This window comes from Silurus aristotelis (genome assembly GCF_946808225.1).
Source record: "Silurus aristotelis genome assembly, chromosome: 17".
NCBI lineage: Eukaryota > Metazoa > Chordata > Actinopteri > Siluriformes > Siluridae > Silurus > Silurus aristotelis.
Genome location: NC_139590.1, coordinates 21,716,109 through 21,738,640, shown reverse-complemented (window position 1 = coordinate 21,738,640; position 22,532 = coordinate 21,716,109). Strand labels below are relative to the sequence as shown.

General features: G+C 40.5%; 1 protein-coding gene and 1 long non-coding RNA gene across 2 annotated transcripts; one reads left to right on the top strand and one right to left on the bottom strand.

Moving 5' to 3' along the window:
* Window positions 1-13,565: 13,565 nt before the first annotated feature.
* Window positions 13,566-22,068, bottom strand: rest (RE1-silencing transcription factor). Its single transcript, XM_083565667.1, has 4 exons — window positions 21,877-22,068; window positions 17,368-18,242; window positions 17,190-17,273; window positions 13,566-16,474 (listed from the first exon to the last, which is right to left on the bottom strand). The coding sequence occupies exons 2-4, from the start codon at window positions 18,233-18,235 to the stop codon at window positions 14,415-14,417; spliced, it is 3,012 nt and encodes a 1,003-aa protein (XP_083421793.1). The 5' UTR covers window positions 18,236-18,242; window positions 21,877-22,068; the 3' UTR covers window positions 13,566-14,414.
* LOC310739617 lies at window positions 16,457-17,007 on the top strand. Its single transcript, XR_014537439.1, has 2 exons — window positions 16,457-16,941; window positions 16,975-17,007. It is a non-coding gene; the product is annotated as an uncharacterized lncRNA (long non-coding RNA).
* Window positions 22,069-22,532: the final 464 nt, after the last annotated feature.

Below are 22,532 nucleotides of genomic sequence, written 5' to 3'. Positions count from 1 at the left end.
GTTCGTCCCAAGTTATAACTCTTTTCTTATTTGAGGCATAAAGAGAAAGCAAAACCTGCCCAAAATGAAAGCAAGAAAGTATCTTCTCAGATGACTAAATGGATCAAAGATATGTCTCTCTCTCTCTTGCATAAAAGAATGGTTCAAGATCCTCTCTGGATCCTCTGTCTGTCTTCTCATACCCAAAGACATTTCCTGTGGAATCATTCTATATGATGCAAAGATGAGATCCTAAGGATTTGCCTGAGTTTTGTGTGTAGATTGAGAGGCTGCAGGTTTTAATCCAATTCAGTTATAAATAAAATGAATCCTTTGACCATAATTTTTATTAATTTAATAATTTACACATTTATTTATATATACTTATGTCATTTATATTTTCAGTAAATAAGAACTACAAAAAAATGATTTATTGTGCCCCCTTGTGGACTAACCGATGCATGCCTCTCTTTAGATCTCAGTAATAACGAGATCTTCTGCTTTCCAGACCTGCCTGATCTATCTTGATAGCCTTCTTCTGGTTGAATAATAATAATAATAATAATAATAATAATAATAATAATAATAATAATAATAATAATAAATGACGAGCAGCTAAAGGTGTCTCCACTTACACCTGGAGTCGATTTGGGAACTTTCACACCAGCAATAAAACCTGTGGCGCTGGTTACTTAGAATGGGATTTGCATTGACAAATTAGAGAGTGTAATAAGGCGGGCACAGTTCCCGCTATCCAATGGGATACAGGGTGGGCGTGGCTTTAGGTCCGTGGCATCTTCAGCTTCTGTCCAGGGACCTACATGTGTCTGGTCCTGTCCTTGTCTTGCAACCTCCTGTCATATGGACTTTATGCTCCTGCTTCTGTCTAAAGGTTTACAAGCTCTTCTGTACAGAAGATTTCAAGCTCCTGCCCAGGACACTTCAAGCTTTTTCCACTGTCCTAAGCAGTACATGGTGCTGCTCCTGTCCAGGACACTTCCATCTCCTGCACCTTTCCAGATGTACAACAAGCACATGCTGCTGTCCAGAGACTACCATGTAGTAACAAATGGACAGACAGATACACTATATTGACAAAAGTTCGCGGACACCTGGTCAAAAATACGGTATGTGATTTTTGAGCATCGCATAGTTGCATGGGCGTAAATCCCGGGGGGCGGAGGGGACATGTCCCCCCCATCTAAAGATTGTCCCCCCAAAAAAAAATTATTGAAAAAATATCGCACTCTCTATTGTAAAACATATATGTATGTATACCTTAATAATTGTGTAAGTAGAAAAAAACTGCATTTAGAAACAGTTGAGTTCCCCCCTCCTTCCTCACAGTGGTTTGACCCACTGCCTGCTTTCCCAGTTCATCTCACCTACTCTACACACTCGAGTCAGGTGTGTGTCTGCGACTCAATTAATGTTCAACTGCATTAACTAGGGTATTTTATTCACTTTAAATAAAGCGATTCTCTTTAATGTAGTTGATGCAGACTCATTCATAAATTAGTTGCGGCAAAAATGCTGATTAGCGATGTAATTCTCCATGAATCTGCTCTATTATCGATTTAAATATGAGTCTAGTTAATGTTAGCTTGTTTATAAAAGCTTGTAGCATAGTGCACTATAACTAACACACCAAAGCCGTTTCACATGCACTGTTTTATTTGGGACGACTTGGTATAATATTGTTTATCTGTGCATTTACTAAATGAGCACTGTGCTACATCCGAACTGACCCCACTGTATTTTTTGTATAATCAATTTCTATTCTGTTCTTAAGTGTCTTCATTAATTTTAAATAAAGTTTTAAACCTTTTTTTTAATTCATTGTTTTGCTTTGTCATTGAACCTGAGAGAAACTTTGAAAATAACCATAATGTCTCCATGCTACAATAATAATAATAAAAGCAAAGTTTTTTACTGTGGGGACACTGTGTTTTTATAAGTACAATTTGACTGCATTATTTGTGTCCCCTTCAAAAATTGCTCATGAGAAATTTTATATTTATTGTCCCCCCCACTATTAAATTAAATTTACACCCTTGCATAGTTGTATTAAACCCAAACATTAAAATGAATTTAGAGTTCACTATCCCTTCACAAAAATGTAAATTCGGTCATTTCTGGGTTTCTTTCATCCGCTGAATGCAAAAGATGTTTTGAAGAATGTGTATAACCAATAAGTTGATTGTCCCTATCAGTGTTGGGCAGTAACGCGTTACTGTAACAAAGTTACTTCTGACAGTAACTAATACTGTAACGCGTTACTTTAAAAAAAATAAAGTACTTCCGTTACCGTATGGTGCGTTACCCGTTACTTTTTTAAATGAATAAAGAGCAAGACAAGTTTCCCAAAGTGGAAATATGCTCATTATTTCACTTTAGTTGAGTATAAATACAAAAACTTTTTAGTCAAATGTAAGCTGTGTCTTTCTGGTTCGAAGGTTGTATCTACTGCAATAAACAGCACCTCCAGAAACTCCATGCCTCGACGAAGCTAGAAGCTAGAAGCTAACCGGGTGTTCTGTTCTACATTGTTGATAGTTTTCATACTTAAGCTGTGAAAGGAACATTTTTGAGAGCTCAACATAACAGCTTTTATGATGCAGAAGCCACCTTAGTTTTTGATTGTGAATATATTATTCAGCTTGTTTTGTTATTTATTTCAGAAATCCTTGTGATATATTCAGTTTGTGCTGCTCTGACTTTAATAAAATAGTGTTTAAAAATTACTTTGTGTTTAAGTCAGTTTTGTGTTTGTAGACCATAACTCATAAAAGGGCATTAATGGAACATTAAAGAAGGTTCTTTAAAAAAGTAACTAAAAAGTTACTTTTAACAGTAACGCATTACTTTTTGGTGTAAGTAATCAACAAAGTAATTGAGTTACTTTTTAAATGAAGTAACTGTAACTAGTTACTATTTTTTAGTAACGAGCACAACACTGGTCCCTATTGACTTTCACAGTATGGAAAAATAAAACCAAGGAACTTATTGGGTTCTTAGAAAATATATTTGTGTGTGTGTGTGTGTGTGTGTGTGTGTGTGTGTGTGTGTGTGTGTGTTCAGCAAAAAAAATAAAAAAAAACCTAAATAAATAACTAAATAAAAATATTAATATTTCACAGTTGAATGAATTTGTTTTTACAAGTCTATTATTTCTTTAAGATGTACATACTACTTTGCACATTTATATTAATATTTCCTCATATTAAACTGAACATTAATGGTGACTGGTTGTAGTGAAGTGTTTGTGTGTGTGTGTGTGTGTGTGTGTGTGTGTGTGTGTGTGTGTGTGTGTGTGTGTGTGTGTGTGTGTATAATATGTATAATACTTGTTTATTGTCCTTGGATGCTAGAAAATCTATTTCAATATGTGTAGTAGATAATAGATAATGTCAGACTTGTTACATATTTAATGCAAACTACCAACAAACAGAAATCATAAGAAAACAAGAAATATTTACTTATTCAGAATATAAAAAAAGTCTGAATACTCCTATGAATACACCTTTGCCTTTATTATTGCATCAAGTCTTTGTGAATAAGTCTCTATTAACTTCACACGTCTAGACTTTGGAATTGTATTCCACTCTTTTTTCCCCCAAATAAGTTCAAGGGATCTCCTGTGTACGTTTTTTTTAGGTCATTCCATAGGTTTTCGATGGGATTGAGGGCTGGAAGAAGGTTTCTTAGGAGAAACATGTATCTGTAATCCCACTAGGGAGCACAATAGTGACTGCAGAGACCAGTGAAGTAAATGAAAGAATTGTCTGTAGCAGGTCTCAAACTCTCAAACCACTTAACCATTTAATCCACTGAACCATTAAACCTTCCAATTCTATGATGTTTATTTAGAAGGAGTTTATTTTTATATTTACTCTTTAATTTTTACCAGAAAATAGAAACACTTAGATCAAACCTAAACCAGGGCTTGAAGGAACATGGAATTCCAAAACCTTAGGGTGTGGGAATATCACTATGAATGATAAAAAGCAAAGAACTGCTGTGGTAGGGTGCTAAAGAACTCACACCTCTGAGCTCAGTGGATTTTTCTTTCATTTTTCTGGATTTCAGAGAAATTGAACACTTATTGCAGACTTGAGACGGGAATGAATTGCGGTTCAAACCTGAAACAAGTACAGACACTTAATCAGAGCTGATGTGCTTTACTCTTTTATTTTTTTTTTAAAGGAGATTTGTCAAAAAAAAAATTCAAATGTAGACTCTTACATCACCTGATTCAGACCTCAGACCTTTTTGTGAGTTGTCTCTTACAGAGTTCAGGACTGTGAGATGTGGCTTCCTCAGTATTTACCCTAAAAAGTAAAAAATTCTGCTGAGAGGGGAAAGACCACCTGATTAAAACAGTTTTACAGATCTGAACTGAGGTTCAAACCAGGGACAGCTACAGCAATTTAATCCACTGAGCCATTAGCATTTACACACCTTGTCCTCTTTTTAGGGGTTTATCTTTTCTTTCATTCCAGTTGACTGATCTTATTGACTGTTCGAGTCACAGTTAAACTCTGTCTGTCTTTGTCCCTCAGTGTCCCTCAGTGTGCTTCAGATTGTAGCTGGTAGCGCAGGTTATTAAGAAAGCTTTCGAAAGCTGCTCTCTTATAGCTTTAACTATGGTTCGAAGCCTGCCTCAGGTAAAGCCAGATAACTTCTCTAGTTAATTTTGTTCATCACAAAGTTTTGCTAATAGTAGTGTTGAACAAAATATAAACCTCAATAAAAAACTGTTATAGTGTGTTGTCACTGGTGGCTCAGTGGGTTAAGACTGTTGCTTTCCAAAATCTCTAACTGAGGTTCACTCCCTGCTTCAGGTACTTCCAGAGTGTCACAAAATGTTTTGTTCTTGATCATCAAGTTCTCTCTGTGTTAGTAGTAGGGTAGAACAGAAGATAAACCCCCTAAAAAAAAAAAAAAAGGAGAAAAACTTATCAGCTCCGATAGCTCGGTGGTTTAAGCGTCGATACCCATTGCGGGTACTGAACCTCGGTTCAAGGCCGCCACTGAGCAGAAGGTGCTACGCTTGTGTGGGACTGTAAACTCCGGCAGAAAGAAAGAAAGAGAGAGAAAGTCCGGTCTGTCCCACCTGGGCCTCCTGGAGAGGTGAAACAGGGGGTTATGCTGCTCTGGGCTCTCTATTATATATATTTTTATTTTATTTATTTATTTTTAATTTTTTTCTTCTCCTCTCCCCTCTCATATATATTTTACTATTCTCATTCATCCTACTTTCCTACATTATACATTTATATATTACTATATATCTCAATACATCCTTATCATCATATTACATTTTTTATAATACGTCCATTGCATTATTGTCCTTCTCTTGACTTAAATACTATAAAATACTAACATTTACATAAAGCATCCCCAGGTCTCATTGAGACCAAAAATGCTTCAGTTTGGATTTGAACCATGAAACAGAAAAGCACAATTAAAATAACTAATTTAAGCCTAAACCAACTGAGCCACAAAGAAAGACAAGAAATGTGCTTGTTTTTAATATTTATTTGTTCATCATGAACAGCGACCAAAGAAAACACACACCATTGATGAGGGGTTTGAACCTAGAACCTCAACAACACTCTGAGAGCGTTAACCATTCAAGCTACTGGGGAAGACACATAATGGTTGCTTTTTATAAACCTCTAATTGTTTTCATCCTCTTGTGGAAACAAGAAGAGAAAACACACGTACCATATAAACGGGGTTCGAAACCAGAAAATCGCAAACAAAGCAAACGCAGCACTACCCAACTGAGCCACCGGAGGGAGACAAAGAGTTTTCTTGTTGTTTTTTTTTCTGTCGGAAACGATAACAAAGAACACATGCATCATCAGTACGGGGTTCGAGCCCCAAAACTCAGCAAACACCACCATCGCAGCACTAACCAACCGAGCCACCGGGAGGAGATAAAGGGCTTGTTTTGTTTTTTTATCTTTTTCTGGGAAACGAGAACAAAGAAAACGCACGTTTCAATCGGGGTTCGAGCCAAGACCCTCAGCAATACAAAACAATTTTTATCTTACTTTTTTTTTTGTCCATTCATCTCACTATATAGCCTATTACTATCATTGTCATTCTATTCTTCTTTACTTAAATGCTAGTGTCTGCATAGCCCCATAAGCTCATTGGGGCCAAAATTTTTCTTAGTGGATTCAAACCCGGAACTACAGCATCAAACGTACACGTATTAATACATGCACAAACAAACTGAGCTACTAGTGCGGACACTACTGGGGGAGATTTACATTTATCTTTTTCAACCTATTGCAAGAAAAGCAAACAAACATACAGGAGCGCATACATCAGTCAAGCAAGCCTCGAACCCAAGCTCTCCATACAGCAAGGGGCACAAATCCAACGATAACCAACCGAGCCAACAGGAAAGACGAAAGATTCACCCATTAATTTTATTTTAAATATCTTTTTTCAACCTATTGAAGAAAAAGCAACAATCACTCATGAATCAAGCTGGGTTCGAACTCATGATGTCCACACAGCAACACGCACAAACCCAACGCAAACTAATTGAGCCACTAGAGAAGACAATAAACTAACATGCTTTTTTTTTAGACATTTATCTTTTTCAATCTATTGAAAGAAAAAACCCAGCCATTAGGGGGGCACAAGCCAGTGCACTCTTAGTGCCGGTCCCAAGCCCGGGTAAATGGGGAGGGTTGCGTTAGGAAGGGCATCCAGCGTAAAACGTGCCAAATCAAATATGCGGATCACAAATGAGAATTTCATACCGGATCGGTCGAGGCCCGGGTTAACAACGACCGCCACAGGTATCGTTAGCCGATAGGGTACCGGTGGAAATTGGGCTACTGTTGGCCGAAGGAGGAGAAGGAGAGGAGGAAGACGTCTACAGAGATGGCAGGAAAAGGAGCAGTGTAGGAGAGTAGAGGTTCGGGTTGGTACTTTAAATGTTGGTACTATGACGGGTAAAGGGAGAGAGATAGCTGATATGATGGAGAGGAGAAAGGTAGATGTGTTGTGTGTTCAGGAGACCAAGTGGAAAGGGAGTAAGGCCAGGAACATTGGAGGTGGGTTTAAACTGTTTTATCATGGTGTGGATGGGAAGAGAAATGGTGTAGGGGTGATTCTGAAGGAAGCGTACAGTAAGAGTGTAGTGGAGGTGAAGAGAGTTTCTGATAGGGTGATGATCGTGAAGGTGGAAGTTGAAGGGATGATGATAAATGTCATCAGTGCCTATGCTCCACAAGTTGGCTGTGAGATGGAGGAGAAAGAAAGATTCTGGAGTGAATTAGATGAAGTGGTAGATGGCGTACCTAGGAAAGAACGATTGGTGATTGGGGCAGACTTTAATGGGCATGTAGGTGAAGGGAACAGAGGTGATGAGGAGGTGATGGGTAGGTATGGTTTTAAGGAGAGGAATGTGGAAGGGCAGATGGTGGTAGATTTTGCTAAAAGGATGGAAATGGCAGTGGTGAACACGTATTTTAAGAAGAAGGAGGATCATAGGGTGACGTATAAGAGTGGAGGAAGGTGCACACAGGTGGATTATCTTCTGTGTAGGAGATGCAACCTGAAGGAGATTGGAGACTGTAAGGTGTTGGCGGGGGACAGTGTAGCTAGACAGCATCGGATGGTGGTCTGTAGGATGGTTTTGGAGGCGAAGAAGAAGAGGAGTAAAGTAAGGTTTGAAAGAAGAATAAGATGGTGGAAACTGAAGGAGGAAGAGTGTAGTGTGAGGTTCAGGGAAGAGGTCAGACAGGGGCTTGGTGGTGGTGAAGAGGTGCCGGATGATTGGGCAACTACTGCAGGAGTGATGAGGGAGGCAGCTAGAAAAGTACTTGGTGTGACATCTGGAAATAGAAAGCAAGACAAGGAGACGTGGTGGTGGAATGAGGAAGTGCAGGAGAGCATTAGGGGAAAGAGGTTGGCAAAACAGAAGTGGGATCGACAGAGTGATGAGAAAAGTAGGCAGGAGTACAAGGAGATGCGGCAGCAGGTTAAAAGGGATGTGGCGAAAGCCAAGGAAAAGGCATATGAGGAACTGTATAAGAGGTTGGACACTAAGGAAGGAGAAAAGGATTTATACCGATTGGCCAAGCAGAGGGACCGAGCTGGGAAGGATGTACTGCAAGTTAGAGCAATAAAGGATGGAGAGAGAAATGTGTTGACTAGTGAGGAGAGTGTGTTGAGAAGATGGAGGGAATATTTTGAGCAGCTGATGAATGAGGAAAATCAGAGAGAGAGAAGGTTGGAGGATGTGGAGTTGGTGAAGCAGGATGTAGATAGGATTAGTAAGGAGGAAGTGAGAGCAGCGATTAAGAGGATGAAGCACCACAGATGCCTTATTTGCTTTGAGGATGTTGATGGAGAAGTATAGAGAAGGACAGAAGGAGCTGCATTGTGTATTTGTGGATTTAGAGAAAGCGTACGACAGGGTGCCGAGAGAGGAGTTGTGGTATTGTATGAGGAAGTCAGGTGTGTCAGAGAAGTATGTGAGGGTGGTGCAGGACATGTATGAGGACAGTGTGACGGCAGTAAAGTGTGCAGTAGGTACGACAGACTGGTTCAGGGTGAAGGTTGGACTGCATCAAGGATCGGCCCTGAGCCCTTTCCTGTTTGCAGTGGTGATGGACAGGTTGACGGACGAGGTCAGACAGGAGTCTCCCTGGACTATGATGTTTGCAGATGATATTGTGATTTGTGGTGAGAGTAGAGAGCAGGTTGAGAAGAGCCTGGAGAGGTGGAGATATGTGCTGGAGAGAAGGGGAATGAAAGTCAGTAGGAGTAAGACAGAGTACATGTGTGTGAATGAGAGGGAGGGCAGTGGAGTGATGCGGTTGCAGGGAGAAGAGGTGGAGAAGGTGGAGGAGTTCAGGTACCTGGGGTCAACAGTGCAAAGTAATGGAGAGTGTGTTAGGGAAGTAAAGAAAAGAGTGCAGGCAGGGTGGAGTGGGTGGAGAAGAGTGACAGGAGTGATTTGTGATAGAAGAGTATCTGCAAGAATGAAAGGGAAAGTTTATAGGACTGTGGTGAGACCTGCGATGTTGTATGGATTAGAGACAGTGGCATTGAGTAAAAGACAGGAGGTGGAGCTGGAGGTAGCAGAGCTGAAGATGTTGAGGTTTTCGTTGGGAGTGACGAGGATGGACAAGATTAGAAATGAGTTTATTAGAGGGACAGCCCATGTAGGATGTTTTGGTGACAAGGTGAGGGAGGCGAGATTGAGATGGTTTGGACATGTGCAGAGAAGGGACATGAATTATATTGGTAGAAAAATGCTGAAGATGGAGCCACCAGGTAGGAGGAAAAGAGGAAGGCCAAGGAGGAGGTTCATGGATGTGGTGAGGGAAGACATGCAGGTAGTTGGTGTAAAAGAGGCAGATATAGAGGACAGGGTGGTATGGAGACGGATGATCCGCTGTGGCGACCCCTAATGGGAGAAGCCGAAAGAAGAAGAAGAAGAATCTATTGAAAGAAAAGAAAAGATGCACATCAATCAAGTAAGGTTCGAGACTGTGAGGTATGGCTCCATCACTTTTCATCATAAACTAGGTGAGACAGTCCAGAGTTTTTCTTTCTTTCTTATATTAAAAAAAAAATAATGTAAATGTAGTGTGTTTCAGTGGTACAGTCCTTACACATATGAGCTTAGTGGTCTTAGGTGGGACAGACCAAACCTTCTCTTTATTGTTTTTTATCCCAGATCATACCAAACAGAAAAACACTTAAACATATATAATTTTGCACACTGAAGAACCAGATTGCTAGTATTCTTTTGGATCTTCCGCTTCAGATGAGATGTTTTGCTATACAAAGGGTTGGAAATAACTAAATCTACCTTTCTGCTCGTGTCCACAAAACTAGGATGCTGTAATGAAAAGTTCAACATGGAGAAACATGAGCTATGAAGAACATCTCAAGTATGTTCCTGAGAAGTTACTGTTAGTGACTATGTTTATACTGGACATACAATGCATTCAGACAGTATTTAGACCCCCTTCAAACTTAAAAATTTTGTATTGGGGAAGCCTAATATTGCAATCATATTAAAAAAAAAATTCTACACCAATACCCTATAATGACAAATTGAAAACAAAATCCTAGAAATGTCTGTAATTTTATTTTTTTAATAAATACATTTTAAAAAGACCCGAGATATCATTTGTTGAAAAGAATTCAGACCTTTTGCTACAACACTCGAAAATTAGTGCTTCCCAATTGTCTTAATCGTTCCCAAGGGCACAGTGGCTCCCATAATTCTCAAATGGAAGGCTGTGGCACAACCAGGACTCTACCAAGAGCTGTTCGCCCGGCCAAACTGAGCAATCCGGGAGAAGGGCCTTAGTAAGAGATTTGATCAAGAACCCGACAGTCACTCTGACTGAGCTCCAATGATCCTGGGTGGAGATGGAAGCCTGCTGAAGGACTCCAAGACTGTGTGGAACAAGATTTTCTGGTCTGATGAAAGATTGAACTGTTTGGTCTCAATTATAAACGGTATGTCTGGAAGAAACCATGCACTGGTTATCACTATCCCAAAACCATCTTAACAGTGGAGCATGGTGGTGGCAGCATCATGCTGTGGGGGTGTTTTTCTGCAGCAGGGACTGGGCAACTGGTCAGGGTTGAGGTAAAACTTAATGGAGCAAAGTACAGACATAAAAACCTGTTCCACAGTCCTCAGGACCTCAGACTGAGCCGAAGGTTCACTTTCCTACAACAACAATAAGCACATGGTGCTAGTGAACTCTGTGAATGTCCTAGAGTGGCCCAGCCAAAGCCCTGACTTGAACCCAATTGAACATCTCTGGTAAGATCTGAATGTGGCTGTCCCCCGACGATCCCCAAACAGCCTGGCTTAGATTGACAGAATTTGCAAAGAAGAACGGCAGAAAATCCCCCAATTCGGGTGTGCAAACCTTGTTGCGCCATACCCAAGAAAGTCTCGATGTTGTAAACGTTGCCAAATGTGCCACAACTAAGCACTGAGTATAGGGTCTGATTACTTATGTACAGGTGATATTTCAGGTTTTTCTATTTAAGCTGCATCTGAAACCGCAATCTATCTCCTGTGAGTCATTTTGTAATGGTGTCCAAATTCTGAGAGAACAAACTCTCTTTGCAGTCTCTTGTTTGTACCCATAATGCTCGATTTTGATTGGGACTATTTTCCAGACTGCACTGCAAGACAAATGAAAATCTTGAGGAAAAAAAAAGGGGGTTCACCAAAATTCTAAATTAGATTAAAGTAGATTTAATCGCATTCAGCTCAATTCTTCAATTCAGTTTGAAGACACCAACAGAAAACTCCGCAACAGTGTTCTGTACATAATGTATGTTCCTATACTTGTATATTCCTGTTAGTTTGTCACCATATACCACAGTTGTTAATTCAGGGTTTAGGTGTAACAGTTATCATCAAATTGTCTGCGACCTCAGCCTTTTCTTTTTGCTATAATGCACGATATATACATCAGTGTCTGAGTTCCCTTCTTCCCACTAAACCTGTCCTGCACTATAAAGCTAATGAGTGATCGAGTGAGCGATTTCATATGCGGCAAAATTTTCAGCGACCTCTGCTGGTTCTGTGGTTAATTACATTTAAAAATAACAACAAGAAAGAGTAATCAGCGCCATCAGGTGGATAACATAAGAACCAAAGAAGGAGATCTCTAGTAGTAGCAAGTTAGTTTACTTAACCAAAAAAAGAAATGATCTTTACCTCTTTATCATCTTATTGCAGTCAGTCAGCACATCCTTCGAGCTCTTAGGAGGAACATCTAAATCAGCAATGGCACAATTGATATATTTCTCCAAGATTCCTCTTCTACTTTTCAAGTCTTCTACTTTAATTGTTCCCCATTCGCATATTCCGTCAATTTCTCTTTCTTTATTGGAAGTGTCGCTAATCTAGTCTTTGTTTGAGTTACATAATTATGTGACAAAGTTTAAACATATCAATTGTTTTCTTGCAAAACATCTGTTTTTCTGGAGTTCTGTTTAAGTGCTTCTGTTTAAGTGTTTTACACCTCTCATTTTGTGTTTTTCATACTACTTCTACTAAAAACTTAATTACTTTGCAGTTCAATTTGCAAAAGTGAAGGTTATATTTTTGCCATATATATTTTTATGCTTATTGCACTATAAGCTTTGTTGTATTTCTCTCTATGTAGTATCTCTATATAATAACTGTTAGAATCTCCGTCTTCTTTCGGATTCTCCCACTAGGTGTCGCCACAGCGGATCATCAGTCTCCACATCCCCCTGTCCTTTACATCTGCTTCTTTCACAACTACCTGCATGTCTTCCCTCACCACATCCATAAACCTCCTCCTTGGTCTTCCTCTTTTCCTCCTTCCTGGTGGCTCTATCCTTAGCATTCTCCTACCGATATACCCCATGTCCCTCCTCTACACATGTCCAAACCATCTCAAGCTCACCTCCCTCACCTTGTCTCCAAAACGTCCTGCATGCATCCTTGTTGCTTTTTCTACCATCACTGCTTCTGATGCACCAGCAGATCATAGCAAAGCACTTGAAACGAGAGCATGGTTTTTTTTTGTTATGCTGCAAGTCACTAAAATGATCCGATCTTCCCATTACAAGTCTTGGTCTTATTCAGGAAGAGGTGATAATATGCTTGAATTTTACAGACTGAACCTGGTCTCAGGAAAAATCAGGCAAAGAGATTGGAAATTCAATCCCTATCTTCCTAATGCCCCCGTATATAGTTTGTCTGTATATCAAATCATTTCAAATTTAATTTCCCGTCAATTTCCAAAACCTTTATTAGGTGAAATTCTTAAAATAGTTGATACAAATGTCTTAAACAGAGTTTTAGGCAGATGTTATCCAAAGTGTTATCTTCATTGATGGAGACCATTCATAATGTCATGCCTGGTGGGTCTATATCAAAGCATACGTTTACCCGAGACTTCAGAATCCGTGTCTTGTGCGTTTTCCTGCAGATAAAACGGTTTACGCTGAACAATGCACAATCTCTAAGCTGTTAGTTCAAAACTACACTCTATACTGTTTGTAGACCATCATATAAGATCGATTCTGAAGGTACAATGGTAGTGTAGTTTTTGTAAGATGGGACACATTCATTCCATCATTTGACCAGATGCTCACATGGACATTTTCTTCAAAATTGTCAAGAAAAAAATCGTCAAATTAAGTCAAAACTAATAAATAAATAAATCACATACCTTGTATTCGTTACAGTATTTCTGAAGTTATTCCCTGAGATGGAGATTGTCTCTAAGAAGCTGTTCATGTACCAACTGTGGCATCATGATCTGGTGGTCAAGTTCCAGTAGCCTTCTGGGGTTTTTTTGTTGGAGTTTTCTTGAAGTCATGAAGACACGGAGATCGCATTTTCCACATTCTGACGTTCGATGTGAACATTAACTGGAGCGTGTATGATTTTGTGTATTGCATTTTGACCATATGACTGATTAAACAGACACTGCATAAACGAGTTATAACACCAACTGGCTCCCTATTGTAGGACTGGATGTTCAAATATTTTCCCATTTCTTGTTATCACAAGACATTCACATGCAATCTTTTGTGCAATCGTTTTATTGATATATTTGTTAATTACATACACAGAATCACAACATTTTAACATGTTAGTATCTGCACATATTTGAAACTATAAAGCAGTCTGGATTACATCTGTAAAAGAAATATGCAGTTAACCATTTGTAAGTAACATTTCTAAAACACATTTACAGTAATAGCTATTCTAATCCAATCTAAGGTCTGTTTTTCTGTTGTTTTTTTTACAAGAGAGTTGAATGTGGGGCAGGGGAGTTTTTTTCCACTTTGGTATATCCAATATACAATATTGCACTTAATAAAAACCCTTTATTTATTTTTTTAAATGGAAAAGAAAAATCACATTAGATCAGTGGTGCAATTCCATTTAGGGACCGTTAGCAGAGATATCGGGAAAGAAAATGTCACATTAACAAAAAGTGAAAATGATTGTCAGAGGCATAAAAAAAAAAAAGTTGTACAGTGTAAAGATCTTTTTTTTTTTTTTTTTGCGCTACAAAATTAATAAAATTGCTAACAAGTAAAAGAATCCTACAGTATACAGTCCAAAGGGAACAATGTAGCATTTCATTTGTTGGACAAATGTTTCCATCATGGGGAGAAAAGCAGTAGATTTAATCATAAAGAGAATTAAAACATTCTTTGGGCTGAATTACAAAAGCTGTAAAAGAAACATGATTACACGGTAAAAGAGCGTCTCCTGTGTTCCAACCGTCCTCCTCTGCATTAAGAAATTCTGAAGCCTTGTGTCATGGTGACGGAAATCAAATCAGACTTTGAATGATATTCCAGCTGCCTTGGTTACTACTAGGCACTTTTAAATGACCGACGTGAACCTGAAGCAGAACCGGAGTCTACTTGTTCCCCTGCGTCGCGGTGTCCAGGTAATAAACGTTAACCAGATGGCGATTGAGATGCCGCCTGTAGTCCATCTCCAGTGGGAACGTGCGGTCACAGAACACGCACGTGTGGCTGAGCAGCTGCGTGGGCGACGAAAGTTCTTCGGTCGGTGTTTCCGGGAGCTTTCCGTTGAGCCCGGAGTCGTAACTAACCTCGGAGGCGCAGTCGCTGATGTCACTGCCTCCGTCGTGGCTGTGGATGCCCTCGTCGTCCTCGCCGTCGTGAGATTTGCTACACGGCGGTTTGGACAGGTCCAGTGTTGGACTATCTGTCCCGCTATCGATATCAGAAGATGTCTGTGCTTCCACGGTGCCCTTTCCTTCCGTGGTGGCCTTCACCCGCGTGACTGTGTCTTCTAAAGACTGCTTCTCGGTTAGATTTTGAGTAATGTGCAGCTTCTTAGAACTACGAGGCACCTTTTTCGTAGAGATTGGAGCTTTTTCTGCTAGGGTCTGCACATGTTCAGGCTGTGATGAAAGTTCCAGTGTTTTTGCAGCCTCATTGGTCACAACAGATGTTTGTGGGACCTCAACACTAACAGTCGCCTTGTTTGTCTTTCTTGGCCTGCCCCTCTTCACCCCTCCAGGCGTGCTTGTGCTATCGGCCGCCTTTAGCTTACTGCGTTTGGCCTTCTCTGCCTGAGGAGAGGGGGCTTTGCGCTTCATCGTTTTCAGCTCGGGTTCCTCAAGATTCTGAATCTTCTCCACATTTTCACAATTCGCTGCTGCCGCCTGTTTTTTGGTGGCTTTTGTGCCTGGTGCCTTTTTAATGCCTTTGGCATTTGCCGCCTCTCTTTTCGGTACGACATTTTTCTGGAGTTTGCTTTCCTTCTTCAGTCGCTCCCTTACTCTCTGTTCCTCTTCCTCCTTCTGCTTCAACTCCTTCTCCCTCAGTTCTCTCTCCAATCTCTCCCTTTCTCTTCTTTCCTCCTCGGCCTTCTGCTTCAACTCTTTCGCTCTCATTTCTCGCTCCAGCCTTTCTCTTTCTCTCTGTTCTGCCTCCTCCTTCTCCCTCATTTCTTTCTCTAGCCTCTCTCTTTCTTCTTGCTCAAGTCTGTCTTTTTCCTGTCGCTCTCTTTCTCTCCTTTCCTCTTCCTCCCTCTGCTTCAGTTCTTTCTCTTTCTTTCCTCTCTCTAGCCTTTCTTCCTCCTGCCTCCTTCTTTCTTGTTGTTCCTCCTCCTCCTCTCTCTGCTTCGGCTCTTTCGCTCTCAGTTCTTTCTCCGTTCTTTGATTCTGCTCCATCTTCTCAAGATCTGCTCTTTTATCCTCTTCAGAACCGTCCTGATTTTTGGCGAGGGCCTCTTTCTTTTCCTTTGCTGCCTTTTCTTCCTTTTTCGCACGATTTTTAGTGACTTTGTCTGCAGATTTGGCAACCTTCTCCGCTTTCTTCACCTCCTTGTCTTTCTTTCCATCTTGTTTCTCGACGCAGGTGAACGTTTCTTTGAGTCTTGCTTTCTTGTGGCTTGTTTCTTTCCCCTCGTTTCTTGGCGCAACTCTTTTCTCCGCCCTCTTCTCGCATGTTTTTTCTTTTGAGGGTTCAGGTGTGGGCTTTTTGGCGCCCTCACCGTCCGAAGTAGTCTTTCCGTTCTTTTTGATAGAGAGGTTGATAGGGCCTACGTTCGAATCAGGGTCTTCGGACGCCTCTGCTTTTCGTCGATCCCTCGTCCTCGGTTCTGGTGTCGGCTTCAGATCTTCCCCGTCTGCTTTCTTCACCCTCAGCCTGACCTTGGACACATCCATGGAGATATCCGAACACCCTGGGTGCCTCGACTTGATGTGGTACTGCAGGTTGCATTTCTTAGACGCAGCATACTTGCAAACGGGGCAGAGAAACTGCCGTGGATTGAGGTGCAGCTCGACGTGCTTCTTGAAGTTGCTCCGGTCGGCCGTTTTGTACTCACAGTAGGGGCAGCTGAGGGGCTTGGGTCCGTTATGCACCTGCCTGGCGTGACGGGTCACCTCGTGCTGATTGGCGGCCAAATAGCTGCAGGTGTCGCATTTGAACGGTCGCTCACCTGTTGTGGAGGATATGCTTGTGAATATTTCGGCTTTTTTTCGGGAAGCGAATCAATACAGACACTGCTGTCATGCGGGAAGGAAAAGCATGCACAAACTCAAATGTAATCCGATTACGGTCACTCCTTAAAGTGTGTCGTACAAACCTTTTACCGCTTTATCCCAAATCGTCTGGATGCGTGTTGTACAACAAAGAGAAATGGTGGTAAAAAGTCAGACAGCTCTGCTAAACCAAACACCAAAACTTGTACTAAATATGTACTATTTATAAAATAAGGGATAAATTCATATTTGATTGGGGAGCTTCACTTAGAGCGACTAGTGGTTTCCTGCAAAAAGCTTTTCTCTCTTTCACCTTTTTTTGTGCTGAAAATGTAGCAAATTCTACAATCTATTCAGAGGCAGAAACTTTGTGTACACTATCTGGCTCAATGTTTGCAGACACCTGACTATCACCCCCCCTAATGTGGGCCTTCCCCAGACTGTTACCACAAACGAGGAGGCACACAATTTCTCATTTCCCGGAAGATTTGAACCCAAACCTGTTCTAACATGCATACCTTTGGGAGGAAGGTCTCTACTTCGAGGTTCGAGACTCGACGCGATACACTGATTTCCCCCGTGCTTTACAAACGTTTAACATTCTAGGTCATGATACAATGCGTGAACGCGGTGTCCTGATAAACACAGTTTTCAGGCTTTTGAGTGACTCACCAGAGTGTGTTCTCATGTGCCGTGTGAGATGGGTCTTCTGAGAGCTCGAGTAGTCGCAATAAACACACTGGAAAGGACGCTCTCCTGGAAAACAGACAGGAAATAGAAAAGGATTAATATAATGTATGAATATAAGCATAAAGCAGATGCTCTATAAAGCAAAACAGAGGCTACATACCGGTGTGTGTACGAATGTGTTGGATGTAATTGTTCTTCCTGTCAGAAAAGTAGCTGCACTGGTCGCATGTGAAGAGCTTGCTGGGAAAATGGTTCCTCAGGTGCTTCTTCCAGTGATACTGGCTGACGGTGGAGTACGGGCAAATGGTGCACCTGAAAACTTGCTGCTCGTCCCCTTCGTTCTTGTGGTGCCTCAGGTGTGCGACGAAGTGATCGTAGCGGTTGGTGTTGTAGCCGCAGCGCTCACAGCGGATCACGCCCTTGACGCAGTTTTCGGACGTTTTCTGCGGTCCCGGATTTGACTCGTCGTCCGAGTTTCCCGCCTTTTCCGCAAACAGTTTTTTTGCGCTGTGGACGCGGATGTGCTGGACGAACTCCTCTTCGCACTCGGCTTGAAAGTGGCACGGCTTGCAGTAGAACGGTTTTTTCTTTTTCTTCGCGTGGACGCTCGTCGAGTTTGGCGCGGCGTCGGAACCTTTAAGCGTTTGGGAATCTTCGATTTCGTGACATTTCTTCGAAAGGTCCGTCGGAACCGTTTCGGTGGATTCCATCACCTTTTCTACTCGGTTTTCTCCGATCTCTGGCTCTTCCTCCATGTTTTCCGACGTCTCATCGTAGCTGTAGTGGCCCACGATCTCGTCCTCGCTGTCAGAGTAGCCGCAACAGCCGACGTTTTGCAGTTCCGCCATCTGCTTCTCTTCCTCTGGCGGTGACTCCGTGTTTAGGGCCACGTTGGCCAGCATCACAAGCTGAGGTGCTGGAAGTTCGGTACCAGGAATTGCGCTGACTTCTGATTCTTCGGACAGTGAAGCACCTCCAGAGGTCCTGAAGATGTCCGTGCAGAGATTAAATGCTGTCTGAGAGGCCATGCTCAAGCTGAGAGAGAGACACAAGAGGTTCATATTATATTTATGTACGTATATATATATTTACATATATATTATGGATGTACGTCTCCATAACTGAGAACGATGTGATTCGCATCTCGATGCGATTCACCCCTAATATGATGCAGTGCGATTTCACAAAACGCCTTTGTAGTGCAAAACAAGAGAAAAACAACAGATAAAAACAGATATTCTTTTCCGGTTCTGTCTCCAGAAAGATGCAGCTCCACCTCTATTATGTTAATCTATAGACATAAATCTTTGTCGCTACTACTAAGCATCTAATAATTATATATAAATAAACGCAAATATGTTAAAAAACTATGCATTTCCATACAAATAGCAACTACGATACACTTTTTATAATCTATACACCACATCATTAACTGTTTTGCATATGCACCAATCTTACCATACCTTATACATACACACAAACACACACACACACACACACACACACACACACACACTATATTTACAAAAGTAGTGCGTGTTTTGAGCATCACATTCCACATTTACTCCCAATTCGCTCTTATTATTCCCTCCACTCTTCTAGGAAGATGTTCCACTAGGTTTTGAAGTGTGGATATGGTGTGTTCAGCCTCAAGGGTGTTATGAAAGGCAGGTACTGATGTAGATTAAAAAAAGGCCTGGGGTGCATTCGGCGTTAGCATAAATCCCAAAGGTGTTCAATAGGAATGAGATCAGAGCTCTGTAGCAGGCCACTCAAGATCTTCCTCTAAAAAGCATGTAAACCAGATCTTCAAGGAGCTCAATCTGTGCACGGGGCATCGCCATGCTGGAACAGGTTTTGGGTTTCCAAGTTCAAGTGAATGCAAAATTGTATTATAGCACATCTAATGATGTTTTATACAATCGAGTGCCTACAGCTTTGTGGTAACAGTTTGGAAAAGAACCACATATAGCAGGAAAGGTCAGGTGACCCAATACTATTTGGAATATAGTGTGTGTGTGTCTCTCTCTCTCTACATGTACATACATACATACATACATACATACATATAATATGTACATTATACACACACACACACACCATGGTTTAAAGACTCTTTAATGCACGGAAGGTTACAGAAGCATTCTTTCTCTAAGGCAAAACTCATTTCCTGTACTAAATCACAAGATACAGACAAGGCTAACTGAAAGCCTCGGCCTGACTCCTTCATGCCAAACTACACTGAAAAACATAAACATAAGGGGCGTAATTGTGATTGCACTACTTTATACTCAAAATGGCCGAATGACTGCGCAATAGTCTTAAGAGTCAGTGAGAGTACAGCCTCTGGAAATTATCGCTCACAGTCTCATGCACACACACACACACACACACACACACACACACACACACACACACACACACACACACACACACACACAGCTCTTGTTCAAGACTCACAGCCTTGTATGGACACACTCCTTGTGACTCAGAATGATTCAGCATGAAAAACTGTTTTTCCCCCTAAATTAAAGCCTGAGGCTCTGAGATCTAGTAGAAAACAGAGCAGTCACATAAAAATCAAATAGAATTTTTTATATATATATATATATATATATATATATATATATATATATATATATATATATATATATATATATATATTCCTAATAGATACAGTTTGTGTACCTAGATGTCCAACAGTGTCCTTCATCCTGCTTGCATCATTATAAAGTTTTACTGAGGTTTTGCTGCTGAAACGTTTGTAAATGTTTACTGTTAATGCACAGATAAAACTGATACCTGTCCCACTCCTAAAAAAAACATTGTATTGCACCAAAACTTGTTGCAGGGGTAAAAGCCGTGCTCTTGGGAACAAAATCTCAATAAGAAAAAGGTCCTAATTCTGAAGTACCGGCAACATTTGAGAGAAATATGCTTATCCTATTTATTATTAGTAGTAATATTGATATTAATTCTTCATTGTATTATTTTTCTTACTGACTTCCAATGATCGCTAATTGCTAACATTTTTTTAGAACTTTTGCTTTCTAAAAATAATTGTAAATATTGCTTTTTTTTTTTGCACATTTCCACCACTTGTCTTCCCAAAATATTTTTTTAACCATACATGAAGAAATGAATTTATTTACACACACACACACACACACACACACACACACACACACACACACACACACACTAGTGATTTATTTATCTGTTTTGAACTAGATATATTGTTTGTTTATTAAATGAATAAATGTAGTCAGTTAATTTTTCAACAAAAGTGCACTAGTTGATTTGTTTATTTACTTTTTTTAAATGCATGCATTGTTTACATTTATTTCAATTCTTATATATGCATGACTGTTTTCAATCAATTAAGTTGAAACATCTGTGCACGGTATTGTTTTTAGATACTAATTACGTATTTATATATTTAATTATACATCATTTATTATATTACACATTAATTATTACATATGTTACGTGCATTCTTTTTTTTTTACATATTTGCACTGCATTTCTTTTTCCTTCATTTATTTACTACATTAATTTTTTAACACGCATACATGCATTTTCTTTGACTCTCGCGCACGCGACGTCTCTGCGCGCCGATCTCCTCAACTTAATCTCGTGCACTTTATCAACCACCAACAACCCCCCCCCCCCCCCCGCTTCCCCCCTAATTACCCCCACCCCATCACACACACACACACGCGCGCGCACATTATCCTCCTCCCCCCTCGTGCATTTTTTTCTCCTGCTCAGCAGCTTCATGTCATGTTGAACTATTCGGCCATTTTCCTACAGCAGCAGCAGAGCAAACCAGAACCTCCTGAACTCCCTCAGACTGACCATAAACATTCTCTCTCCAAACATTTAACACATTCATACACTAAACTTGGCGTTCACGACAAAAATTGTCCTGGAAATCGCGCAAAAAAAACGTGAACGACACGTGGAAAAAAAACAGTGAGTGTTTGTTGGACAGCTCCCAGAGTCAGGAAATAAACTCAGGGCGGAATCATGAGGAAGATAAAAAAAAAAACTCAATGTTTAATTATATTTCTATTATATAAATATAATCATCGCAAGTTAAATAACTATTCTTTTTTTTTTCATTAAATTAAAGTGTGAACTTTTGAGAGAGAGAAAAAAAAAAACTTTCCAGGACTTTAAAATCACGTCCAATTAAAAGTCGCTGTCCAGCTTGCGCGCGCACGCGCGAGCGAGCGAGCGTTAAAGTTGTTACACACAAAATTGTATGATAGAAAACAATGATTTTTTCAACTCACTTTAGCTAGCATACTTTTCCGGAAGGTCAACTCACACACACTCTCTTTTTCTCTCACTCACACACACACACACACACACACACACACAATGTTTTATTCCCACAGTTTTGTCGTCTTAAATACGTGATTCGAGAGAAAAGTGTGTCGTTACTGAGTGTGTGAGTGTGTATGTGGGTAAAGAGTGTGTGAGTGTGTGTTAGCCGTGGTCCTGATCTTGTTGCTGGACAGCGCCTCTCTCTCACTCACACTCACACACACTCTCTCTCACACCCTGCCTCCATTTTACAAGCCTACACACTTTATCAGAAAACAAACGAAAAGAAACGGTTTTTACGTCATTAAACAATTCCTGACTCCACAGACACACTCACCCTCTGTCCTTCCCGGATGTCCGTCGAAGTTTTTCGGGAAGTTTCTTCTTTTTTCCACGGTTTTTGTCCCCAAAACGAACTTTTTCGCCTCAACTTGTTTTAGGGAAGTGCGAGTCTCCTCGACGCATTCCAACACAGCGCTGCGAGGGTGCCGTCCCAAACGTCTGCTCGCTCCCTAGATAGGCCCCCTGTGTAGGGTGCAAAACAATAGCCTCGTACGCACTACGTAGGACGCCGAGTGTCCAGTGGGCAGCTGTTTGGTATTGGTCCTGCTTTCCACCTTACGTCAGCGCGCTGCACGAGGCCGCCTCTAATTCTAAAGTTTTATGGCGGTGCTGCTTGCAAAATACATATATCAAAAAAATATATATAAATAAATTAAAATTAATCTTTCGATCTAAATATCATTGAAAAGGGTGTAATGTTTTTTATAACCAAACGCAAGTAATGCATTTGTTTTACAAGAGAAAGAGTGAACTCGGCCTTCTTTTATTTTTTTTCCATTTATTCATAGAAATATTTCTATTTGGAAATGAACTTGATCCCAAAATGCATTATTGATTATTATATATTATATAATAATTATTATATTATCATTTTTTTTTTTTTGCTGTTTGAGTAATTTGTTAAATTTTTTTACTTCTTGCGCAACGTTT